At 38.0% G+C, this 13,128-nt stretch overlaps 1 protein-coding gene across 1 annotated transcript in view; it reads right to left on the bottom strand.

Moving 5' to 3' along the window:
* Positions 1 to 13,128, bottom strand: part of WDR70 (WD repeat domain 70) — a 135,976-nt gene that overhangs the window by 118,927 nt on the left and 3,921 nt on the right. The window contains exon 5 of the mRNA XM_071581300.1: positions 11,756 to 11,954. Coding sequence (XP_071437401.1) covers positions 11,756 to 11,954 — 199 coding nt within the window. The remainder of the gene's footprint in view (positions 1 to 11,755; positions 11,955 to 13,128) is intronic.

Below are 13,128 nucleotides of genomic sequence, written 5' to 3'. Positions count from 1 at the left end.
AGGAATATTGCAAAGGACGGACTGACGAAGATGCCGAGATGATGGAGGGTGGAGCCATGGATGTTGGCACCCTACATGAAGTTTATGGGGACCGTAACCGTCATGTGTCTTAGCTGGCTGTTTCCCCAGTTGGATACTGCAATGTCCTCATGTCTACCCACTGTATTTTCCCTATAGTAGTCCCTAACCAAGTTCTTCTTCCCATAAACCCCTACGATTTTCCCACCAACCCTTCCCTGATTGGCCCTAGTTTGGTGCATTGCTGTAGTTTTCCTTATTTGGTGATGTTCTGATCCCTGTTCCCTATTGGTCCTTTCTTTGTTCCTCCCCTCTGATCGCACTTGGACCAATGGGATGCTTCGTCCTTCCCCTTTCTCCTCCCATGTTCTAGAACCATCCCTCGAACCCTTTATAAGCCAGGCACCCTAATAAACCTTGCTTCTTCTGTTGCCACCTGGCCTCAAGTGTGGTCCTTCCTTGGGGAGGCTGCACCAGGCTGGGTGTGGGGGGAGACATCCCAGGCTTCGAGAGGCAGCCTAAAGGAGCTGATATCACTTTAAGCCTTCAGCCCTAGTGCCTCTCAGAGCTGAAGAGCTGTGCTCCTATTTTTGGAGCTTCACCATCCACCGACACTTCCCAGAGAAGTTGGGTATTTCTATGACATTCTCTCACCCACTCAAACTTAGTTGCAGAGTCCACCATGAGGCTACTCCCTAAAAGTATTAGACAGAGTTGCAGCTTCCATTATTTCCTACACTAGGAGACAATTCTCAAGAGGTAAACTAATGCGAATTGCATTAAATTACAGAATTAAACTGCAGCTGACAACTATTATATTTTTCACAGGATAGGACTAGATTTCATAACTATCATGTGAGTTGAGCAGATGCTCATTTTTGAAACGGCATTACAAATAGCATAGTTATAACTAATTTAGATTTAGTGACATGCATTTTACTTGAGGGAGTTAATATTTTTGCTGAAAACGCACTGAATTATTTTACTACTGCTCATTCTGCATTTAAACACTGATTTCAACTTTTTACTTGGACTATAAGACTTTGAGAAATCATAGAAAACTACCATCAGGCCTTCTCATAAATTCACTGTCTTCAAAGTATCATAATAGCCTTTCACAAGGAAAATATTTTATGGACAGCAACTGGATTAAGGCTAGCACTATGTACACCATTAATTCAGAAATAATTGAAGGGATCTGCATTTAAAACTTTATTTTACTACCCTATTATTTACAGGCTTGCACAATCACAATAGAAATATAAACACTTGTTATTCTTTTCAGATGGTCTTCAGGCACCTAAAATGGCACAGAATGCTCATAATGACCAATACTTGTAACTGTAGAACAAGTGGAGGCTGTCCTTAGAATGAATTAGTGCTCTGTGTCACAGTGCTCTTGTAAAACAGGCACATGCAGTTTGTAGACACTGAGGATGATTAATCTAGTTAATTTTAATTCTGAATTTCCATTTATGACATTTTGGTACCCAGTAGAAAAGGTAGTGAATGTACTTAATGAATGAATGTCACTAATAATTTTATTCTTTTATTTAAGACAACACGAGCAGTTACTTCATGGCATTAGCTTTGCAAGAGATATACATTGACTATTTGCACTGGAAAAAGTTACAAATCTTGTGGCACAGAAAGCCCGCTGATGACCCCTGATGTGGTTATAGCCTGACATGTAAGTTTACTTTCCTTGCAGAGAACTGCACATTCCAAGACACCTTAATAACAGGTTGGTTAGAAAAAGGTAAAGAAGCATCTAAAGATCCAAACGATGCATGAAACTTGTAAGATTGTTGACTTGAGAAAGAAACAGTAATTATTTTATAAGCTATGATTCTTCTCAATTCATATTTCAAGTGAAGCCTAGCATGCTCTTAATAGATATATGTTACATTATCTCTTGATCAAAACATTGAGAGATTCTAGTTTGGAAACTGCACTAGATTTTGAAAAGGCTGAAGATTTTTTCAAGTGCCACAATTGCCATTCAGATGCAGTCCAAAAGTTCAAGAGTTATACACTGTCTTCTCCTTATGCCCAGAATGGTTCCAATACAAAGAATGAGAGTTCACCTCTTCCAAGGAATTACAAATAATTCTTGAAAACTAATGCTGATATGCCCTTTTCTACAGGACCACCTCAACCATCACATTTTCTTTTTTGAATGAAATCTTTCTTATCTTCTACTCCTAGTTCCCAAAAACTAGGAATAGCAGTTCAATCCTATCAACACAGCATTTTCACAAAATTTGCTTTGTGCCTGCAATATGTGCAGCACACATTTTATACTCACAAACCCTTAGTCAACCTGCACTAAACATAAAGGCAGGCTTCAAATTAGGCTCAGAGTTGAAGGTTCAATAAGATGCAGAGAATACATCACAAATTTTGGTAGTTGACTTCTGGAGACAATGACTAACAGCAAAGTAAGGACAAAAATTTGTGTGTCTTCTGAGAAAACTGAAGTCTCTCAATACTTTCTGGTATTCCAAAACAGGCAAAGCTAGCCCAGTTGTACACTGAGGAGTTCAAGGAGGTTCTAAGTCCCTCTGAATTTGATTCCCAACAAACTGCCAAGTCACCAGACACCACAGCAGAAACGTACTTACAGACCCCTTTATAATTTGCTTGCATTTGTCCTGCCATGAGGCTGTTTGCTGTGAAACTCCAGAAATTTAGCAGCAACATTGTTCTGACAAGATGCAACAGGTAAGCAGTGAACATGGTAAGTCTTGGTCACCTGGCTAAACCTGGAAAAGAACCATGTTCTGATGCTGTCCAGCAGCACACTGGACAAGGTCAGTGGCCCTGATCGATGTGACCACTACAAAGTCACACACACCGTACTACCCACACACTTGCTGTCACAGAAACTGACTGCATTGTGCCCACAGGACAGACTTTTCCTACTATACAGGGAAAGTCTGAAAGAACTAATCACTTCAATATGTAAAAGCTAAATGGTCAAACTCAATTAAAAGATCTTTCATACTTAATAATTGAAATAAAAGAAATTGAAGCATGGGAAATCTCTGTTAAAAATTTAGCTCGAATTTTCTCACTCCTTTTAAAAATGTACACTACTGCATAAATCCTAAGTAACTTCTCCATCCTCCAACTAATCTTCCAAAGCTGACAATTCAATTTTTAACGAGAGAAAAAAGAAAGGTTATATGTATAACATAGGTTTTCTATTTGTTTGCTTCCATCTTTAAATTAAAAGTATTTAGTCCTCTGGTTTGCCTGTACTACACAGTATGACAAAAACAGCTAACTCACATAAGTTAGCAAAGGCAGACCTTAATATAAAAATTGTCCTGATTCATAGGACATTTCATCTGTAATAAAGGTTATCAGCTCTTTCTGACACCTGAATTAAGGTACACATACACACCACACAGTAAGTGATAGGGAAGTACCACCTATATTGTGATATTTGTGAAATACTTGACTTGTAAAAAACAAGCCAAGATTTCTAACCTTTAAATGCAAACAACTCATACTAATTAGAACTCTAGCTTTTGCTTTCATTCGTGTTTTGAATTAACTCACTGAATAATGTAACTCTCTCAAAACACTTTTTTTCACACAAAAAAAGTTTTTAATCCTGTGTAGAAAAGTAAATGATACTCCTAATTTCTACAGCTGTTCCAGAATTTATTTCCTGCATTCACACTCATTATAGGAAAGATGACCTGTGGGGCCAATGCACTGCAAACAGCCCTGAGTTCAACCCTGATTTAAGACCTTGTGTTTCACCACACGAGAAAACTCATTGCAATGAACTCCACACACCCAAATAACCCAAACCAAACGCTGACCTAGTACTGTTTACTCTAAAAACTGGTTCCAGGCTAGGTGCCAACGAGGGCTGCAGAAACTATACGAGACAACCAGAAGCTCCCGGAAGGCTGCCAGGGCTCTGTGGTGTTTCCACTGCCCCCTTGTGCAATTCTGGGGAAGGAAAGCCAAAAACTAAATGTACTGATGTTAGCTGGCAGAACTAGGGTTAGGGTGACTCAAAGAAACAGGAGAGTTTTAAGTCAAACACTGGCTGCATCTCATGCACTCAAAGTTGTGATTCATCCAGGTAACTCGTGTATTAACTGCACTGCTGACACAGCAGCAGAGAATGAACCTGAGCTTCAGGAGATAACTATTTATTACCTATTTGCACTAAGGCCCATTTCAGAACCGGACAGAAAGCTCTCTGTCCCTATTGCAAAAGGTCTTGTCTGAGTGATTTCTTTTCTATTGGGAAGTAAAGGTTACATAACATATCACCTTTTTGCTATTCTTGGACATGATGCTTATCATATGAAAGTAACTTTTCCTTAACAAAGTAATGTTTTTCCTGAAAACCAGATGCCACATGTAAGTCACCTGACTTTTCAGGCTAGAGTCCTCATATTAACAGATGCCAGATCTTACAAGAAAAGTGAAAAAGAAGTCTCTATCTTATCTGTCATTAAGGAGGTACTTTGAGACATTCCAAAAAGGTTTTCTACAAAACCAACACATTTAAAAATGATAATGTTAAAAATTCAACAAAAATATTTCTGGTAAAATAAAGGAAAAAATAGTTTACCAAAAGTAACAACCGCAATCACTCAAATCTAACTAGGAGCTTTAAACACATTTTAAAAGCCTCAGAACTGGAGCATGAAAGGCCATGGTTAATAAAAAAGTCGTATGAATGATTCTTTATGATTATTCAGTTCCTCTGAAAAGAGTAATTATTTTGATTAATGAAAGGAAAGCAGAAAAATTCTTAACATGTTCCCGTAATATTTTATTATATGGGCATTTATCAGTCTTCAGTTATACTGAGGCTTCAAAGAAACATTTATAAATAGTACACAAAGTAATGAGGCAAAATACTATTCAAGATCCTAATAATTTGAAAATCATTTTATTAGGTTTTAAAACAAAAAAAGGGGATAAGCAGGAGTTAACGTAAGGAAGTTCAGTATGATTGTTGTGCGGTCTGGACACTGTTAGCATCAAGTACGTATAGTCCCCATATACTGCTAAGTGCCCACCTGCAAATAAGTGATGCCATTGCAGCAGCCGTAAAACAATACATGTGGTAGCCTCACATCCATAAAAATCCAAAGCCATCTTTTAAACAAACAGCAGACATTGCTAGAGTCAACAGAATTGCTCTCCAAGGATTCCACTGAAGCAGTCTGCAGTTCCAATAGCTTAACATAAATCATTTCTTCATCGAAAATCCTGAGAAAACTTGTTTTGGAGAGGAAGTGTAACTACATGTCACCTGCACTCTTCCTTCAAATACGATCCTTTAAAACTGTTTATTCATCCCCATCAGGAATATTTCAAATACTTGTTATCATCCACTTCATTTTCCTCTTTATTCAAGCAAAAGTTCTCTGTACCTGTAGTTCTCATTATTCTGCTTACAGCATAAACAACCCTTCAAAACGATACATGCCAGATAAAAAGAAAACCTTCAATCTTCCATTTATGTTTTCCACAGTGATACTAATAGGGTCAAATACCATGTGAGCATTGCTGTTAGCTTCCTGGCCAAACTTAAAAATATCTTATGTGTTCTACCACTGATGGAAACAACATGCTATTTGTGCTTCTTTTTAAAAGTATATTGGAAATCTGTTGCAATTGCCAAGAAAAGCAGCATGTAAAGAGGTAGTCAACACTTTCTCCTAAGCTTTTTAGGTTGTCAAAGAGTTAATTAATTTCAGTATCTTCACATCCAAACAGCCCAACATCTAGTGGAAGTAATGAGAATAATATTTGGGATTGAATCTTCATATATCATTGCACAAACGGATTTTCCTAACATTTCTAGCTACCCAATCTTGTTAAAATACTGTATCAAAATACAGTCTTGTGACTGAGATACACATGCAGAATATGTGCTTAAAAAGACTTCAGGGGTTTTTTTTCTTAACACATAGGTCACAGAATTGTACAGTCTCAAGGCTGTCCATGCCTCAAACATATCTGGCAGAAAAGAAGAATCAAATTCTACTCCCCCTCTAAGGAGAGTTAAGGACATTGACTTCCACAAAGGCTTCTGACTATAAAGAAGCCAAGGGTCAGTCACATAAGGATCCCACATTTCAGGCATGGGAGGTTTTACAGGCACATGCCTGGCCCTGGGCAGAAGACCGGTTTGCATCACTCTTAGCGCTTCCTCTTTAAACACACAAGTGGTATCAGCAGCTCCTAAAGCAGCTTTTTACAGGGCCCCAGCCTTGAACTGACTGATAAAGTGTCTCTAAAGCTGATAAAAAGTAAAAACAGTACATACGAAGACCTCTGAACTTTGTTAAAGAGGGCAGTAGTAGCAGTAACTGTGTTCTACATCGCATTTTATTTAATGCTGCTGAAGTCACCTCTCTAATTTTTAAGTATCTTGCAGTCAACAAATATATGTCTATTAATATTCTCACAAAATATTTCTAGAAACAAACTCATAGGACTTAAGTACCTATCTGTAGAGGAAACATACTAAAACTTCTCATATTACAAAGTAATTAAAAGTAGCATCATCCACCAAAAAGGCATGGCAGGATATACAGCAGTGAATGCTTGGCCATAGTTGTGCAGAATCAATAAATAACATTTTGCAAGTACATTCATTTGCTCTAGGCACAACTGGTAATCACAAACTTGGGGGCACTGGGTTCAAGAGAAGGCGAGCAGATACCCCACGCCTTTTTATCAAAGACAAACATTTCTTAAGGGAATTACCCTACTAACTTTCTCTTCATATGATGCTCTCAGTCCCTCATGTTAAGCATTCCTTCCATTCCAGCCTCTGTTTGATTTTTTCACACTGTCAGACTGACTGTCATTATACAAATTTTAGGGGACTGGGGTTTGTTTTAATTTTTGAGAAGCTTGCAAATCCATTCTAATTAACTTTGGAGAGAATGTCATTCTTTGCAAAACCAGTAACCACACAAATGATCCCTAACAAAAATTCCACAACTCGTTCCAAGTTTAATATAAAGCAAGTTGAATATAAAGCAAATACATTTATCTGATTTTTATTTTCAAGACCTATGAACATAGTATGCACATATATGACAAAAGCACTTTCCCTATTTATAGGAACGTAACACACAAGCAAATTGCAAATAGGTAATTGCTACCTATTTTTCATCAACTACAAGAACTGGTTAAAAAATAATGCCTCTCATCTGCAAACCTACACTTTTCTGTCTCTATTGCACGCACTAAAATCACTTTGTTTGGCTTACTACACTTTTGCTCTTTAGAAAAGATGGAACATGACTGGGTAAATAAGATTCAGCAGTTACTAGGACAGACAATCCTCAGCCTAAATGTTACAAATCCTTAGGATGACTGAAAGTTCCCCTAACAGTTATTTTTACAGCACCATGATTTTTAGTGTGGTTCCACAGCCAAATTCTGATTGGAGCAATTACAGCCTACTTAAATTCTCCACCTAAATCAGCAGGAAATGGCTGTCTTCCATTCTGAACAAATGAGTGTTAGTGCTATGTCCTGTCAAACTTCTGCAAAAAACTTTAAAATATCTCAAAACAATTCTAAAACCTGCAATACAGCTATGCTATCGTTTTGGAAACTTACCAAATCAAGAGTACAGCCTTGGGCCTTGAAGAGGCCCAAGGCTGTACTTGTTTCAGGGACATAATTACAACATGATTAGTATCCCCTCTTTGGTGCTGCAGGGAGAAACAGTTCTCTGTTCCAAAGGAACTTTCTGTCTGGAACTTTAACTCAGCTCCAGACAGAAAGTAAATCCTTACAAATCCATCTGGCAAACACTTCAACAATCACCTTTATACCTGTTGCTTTAAGTCAGGTAAAGTGTCACAAGATGCTAACACTCCTTTAAATCTTGTTACAGATCTCAGCACATTTTCTAATGACATGTAGAAGACAGCATTAACAAATACACACTCTAAAATCTTTTAATAAGTGTCATATATCCCCTTGAAAAATGTTTATGTGCCAGATTTAAAGCTGTCCACCTACCAACCCTGATGTGACTGCTTTTGCTAGATCCCCTCCAGCCAGACTTTGACAGCACAAACACCAGACAGACTCCCAGTGCATCTTGCCAGGGCAAAAAAGCTGGCAAAGATCATCTCCCAGCCTCAAATTTACCACATGAAATACTGCCCTCATTAACAATCTGCCCTCTATAAAATAAGCTGTTTTCTCTTTCTAAGATTTTCTTCAAGTCTTCCAGAAAGGCTCAGTAACCAAACCTGTAAAGCTTCACACTACAGAAGATGCTCTGCTGCCTCTTTCCCCTCTCAGCTCATAACCATGTGAAAAATCAACACTGACGATGCAAACAGGTTTTCACACTATTAAAGAAAAAGCACTACAGAAAAGCACTGATCACAATTCAAATAGCCTACTGCTTATTTTCCTCACTCCCCGAATTAATGTAAGCCTTCCATATAAAAAGTAAGCTACAAGAAGCTGAAAATATCAGTGGGAGTTATTATCAAGTGTACCTTCTGCCCTTAAAAAGCACATGGTACAGCAGCATTCCTTACACTGCCACAGAACAAGCACTGTCAAACATTGGTATAAACCAAGCACAAGTATATCATCCCTTTTTAAGAACCATCACTTTTGACAAGTGGAGCTGAATTATACTGAGTAAGTCATAAAATCTAAAGATGTACTTATTAAATGTAACTACCACCAGTACTGACAGAGACTTTAATCAAACACATAATAATGCTTTACAACAGCACCACAAAGACTTGCATAACTAAAATGAACTTACATAAATTCGGGGGGGGGAAGTATCTCAAGTCAGAATTCACAAATTTGACACAATACCTAAGGCTCTCTTAAAAAATTTATGTTTAGTTTGTACCACATGTAAAGATGTATAATACTCAAAAAATATCAATGATATTTCAAAACATTCAGCAACCAACTGCTGGCAGTAATTGTCTCATGAAAGTACTAATAAGGTATGAAAAATTCCCATGAAATATAATAACCACCATCCACTCCTTTCACCTTGTTTATTCCATAAAATACCCAGTGTGAGCTGGGCAGTCCTGCCCAACCCTGGATCAAAAAGTCGCCAGCCTCATAGCAACCCAATTGGACAAATGTGCCTATTGACAGTCTGTAATAAGAAAGCAAAAACAACTGAACTAGGAATAGTGAAAAACCAGTGTTCCTATAATAAGCACCGCAGCTGCAGTCAGGCTCAAGAGACGGCAACAAGCTGTCAGGGTGAAGCCAGTGTTTTGATGTATTTTAACTGTTATACAAAGTTCACAAGACTTGAGATTACACATCACAAATACACTGCAACACCTCTAACTATTAAAGAAAAATTTGATTCCTTCAGGATCAAACCATGGATACTTGTGTTTTCAAGAAATTACTTCAGTAGGCAAATATGCTAACAAAAGGGAGGGAGTCTCGCACTGCCTCTGGAGGCGGGGGAAAGTCAGCTTTCAGTTTCTGCTGTCTCGGTTCTGCACCCATGCATACCACACAGTCTGATGTACAAGCAAGGAAAAGGAACCACAGAGTTCTCATAACTGCAACACCTGCCTTCCTTGGGGCTCGCAAGATCATACTGTGATCACCAATCGATCAACAGGAAATCAGGAAAGCACAGCTGCTTCCTGATTCCCTTCACAGGAAAGAAAATAACTGAGTTCATGAGCAGCAGTAAGGGAAGGCCCTGAACCCCAACGGCCTCTGGCATTCACACTGACACAAAATCTTCCCCGTTATAAATTAACTGTTTAGACTGAAAACCCACAAGTCTCATATTTCTGCTGCTCTGCTTACTCTCAACCAAATCTATTCTAGACTGTTTTGTAACTATTGTCTTAAGTGCAGACAAATTTAAATCACACCAGACTGCAAGTTATCTTTTTGTCTGAAACTTTTCAGTAGGGTCTTTTAACTCTGGTCTCCAGTAACTCCACTTCATCAAGCCAATTGCAGCATTAATCAAATCCAGTTGTAGCATTATTCAAAGACATATAAATAAAAAATAAACACCAGTGTCTTATTAGAAATTAAAACAGCCAATCAGCAAAGTGACTACTGAGAAAGGCAGGTTAAAGTAATTTAAAGCATATGGTTTTGCCTTTGGCATTCTGGAGAAGTTGGTAGAAAAGAAATAGTGACTTCAACATGACCTGACCCACAACAACTGAAATCCAATGAATCCATGATGCCCTCGGGTCATGATGCCCTCAGGTATACAGACTCACTCCACAGCGCCAAAACAGCTAAAAGGTAAAAGAGTTTCTGATACGGATCAAGATTAAGCCATAAGTCAACATAGGGTTTATGTAATTCTTAAGGAAAGTAAGGGATTTATCTCAAGTTCTCTAAGACAAAACAAGTGATATGTGGGGTACAGATGAGATCACAGGAGATATGGGATTAGAACATACAGTTTGATAATTAAAGCAATCCGTAGGAAACAGTGAATGAAGTGGATCCGACAAAGTAACATAAATCCATAAGGCACCAGAATTTCCTATCACTTATCCTCCACAGGGAAATGAAAAAAAAAATTGTGATTATGTAAGTTTAGGTTCACTCTAAAAATCATTTATGTTACAGTTTAAGAAGTTCCTCTCATTCATTTTGAGTATTCTAAACTTGTGTTTCAAAGCTCACAAGCTGCAAGGTAAGCAATATTATAGAAAAAGAACAGACAAATTGAGTATCCACTGAAAACTAAAGAGAAATTGCAAGGAAAGCCTTGAGACCCCTGAAAATTGGGGAGGTTTTTTAGGGCTATGTTTCTATTTGTAGGACATACAGGTCTTCTCTGCTACCATATCATTCAAAACAGTGTAAGTAAGGCTGTTGCTATGGGACTTCTACCATTGTTGCTACACATGGAAACCATCACACAAAATCCATTGTCACAGAATATTCAATACAGGAAGTTTTGAAGAAAAAACATCAAACCATTAATCTTTTCACAGGATTGTAAAGGTTGGAAGAGACCTTTAAGATCATCAAGTCCAACCATCAATCCAGCACAGCCACCGTAACCCTTAAACCACTAAACCACATCAACCAGTGTCAGATCCAGATGCCTTTTAACTAAACAGAGGAAAATTTCTAAATTAAGTATCTGTGATACCAAAATTGGGCTGTTAGGGGTTTTCTTGATTTCAACAGACAGAAAAAACCCTCTATTCTCTCTATCAAACAGACCTGGAATTTATTTAGAAAAAACCAAAATAAACAAAAATAAAAACAAACAAAAAAACTCAGCAAACAAACAACAAAAAAGAAGGTGGGGGAAAATAACAGCCCAAAGTTACTAGAGCTCATTTTCTCAAAGCAGTTCTGGCACAGTTGTTGTCCCTAGATTCAAGCCCACCTCTGCTTCCTCTTTCTTCTAAAACCTTCTACATATGCTTTGGGAAATACACCATCAAAAATACTAATATCAAATATTTATCTAGTTTTTCATAACATGAAAACAAAGAAGTAAAGAATACATAGTAATTGATGATGCATTTCACATGTATATTTTTGTTTTAAATCTTGGTGGTTTTAAATGAAAACTATCACTTGCATTTGATGAGTAATCATCAGAAAAAAACAGACAAGTCTAAAGTCTCACTTCATCTGAAAATTGGATTGTAAAGGAAGATCACACATACAAAGCAGTGTCTACACAAAGCATTAAAACACTAAAGAGGAACAAATTACTTACATTATCTTCCTCCTCTGTATCATCATTGTCATGATCGTCATCACTATCCTTGAACCCAGGGGGAAGCGGTGGCCCAATGAATTCATCATCATCATCATCAGTATCCTCAGTTGTACCTTTGGCAGAACTCTGGGATTGGACAGGAGGACCAATTAGCTCTTCATCTGAGCTGTCTTCACTTTCACTACAGGCTGTCTCTCTGCAAGAAACATTTAAGGCATTATCCTTATTTCAAGAACATAGTTATTTACATAGGAATTTTCAGATAAAAGACGTTGAGCACTCTGGTAAATCTACAGGCACCAAAATTAGCAGCAAAATGTGCACTGATTTTTATTAATGGAGTGTAGACCCACCATTATCTTGTAAACACAAACAAAGCTTTCAAAAAGGAATATCATAGTGACAGAGTTCAAAAACTGAACAAAATAAATGAAGTTAATTTGATGGTAAAAGCAACAGTACTACATCATTAGTATGGATTTCAATATTGTTTAGAAGCTAACAGAATATACTGTGACAGAACAATTTCAAGATTCTGTTTCAAGCTGTAGCTTGCACAGATGCCCTGCACCTCTGTTGTCTGGGTGGAAAACAACAGGAATTGCCCAGGCTCACACCCACAGTGAGAACACAAAGCGTGGCATTTGCTTTAAAATCATGTTAAAGAACAACAGGGTATCAAACAAATACGTGAAATTGTCACGAGTCTAGACTCTAGAAGTCACATCAAGTCACCACTTTGCTGTTGTCTGAAACACTTTTGGCATTGGGAAATTTCTGAAAGGCTGAGTTCAGTCTTATCCGAAACAGCCGCGCTCCCTCTGCTGGCAGCTCCAAGCGGCGCCGCCCGAGCGGGGGGGAGGTCCCAAAGGGATCGATTATCGGAGAACCTCGCCCTTCGACTACAGTGTATCATCACATTCTTACTTTGCAGCACAAACCATCTGTTCCTTTCATACCCAGTGAGACAAGCTCCCAAACCAAGTCTTGCAATTTAACCTTATATTTTCAGAGTTTTTAAGTGAGCAGACTGCAAAAGATAGTCTTTTTCTCTTCTCTTTGTTAAATTACAGAGGTATTACTCGGGGGGGGGGGGGGGGGGGGGGGGGGGAAGGGTGTGGTGTTTCAATAAAACGTTTAGGTTATCACATAAAAAGTATATAAACCCACAAAAGTTTAAGAACATGGTAAGGGATTAAGAAAATCAGTTCTAACCTATGTAATTGTGACAGAGAACATAGGCCTGCTCTGCCCCCAACACCAGCTGTACACCAAGCTGCGACTAAGTTGCACAAAAAAAACTTGTGCTGAATAAGCAATTGAAACTCTATTTTAGGAAGAAATCAAAATGAACTAAACCCAACATGATT

Source organism: Pithys albifrons, chromosome Z (genome assembly GCF_047495875.1).
Source record: "Pithys albifrons albifrons isolate INPA30051 chromosome Z, PitAlb_v1, whole genome shotgun sequence".
Taxonomy (NCBI): domain Eukaryota; kingdom Metazoa; phylum Chordata; class Aves; order Passeriformes; family Thamnophilidae; genus Pithys; species Pithys albifrons.
The sequence above is the reverse complement of the archived record's forward strand: the minus strand, read 5'-3'. Positions and strand labels throughout refer to the sequence as shown.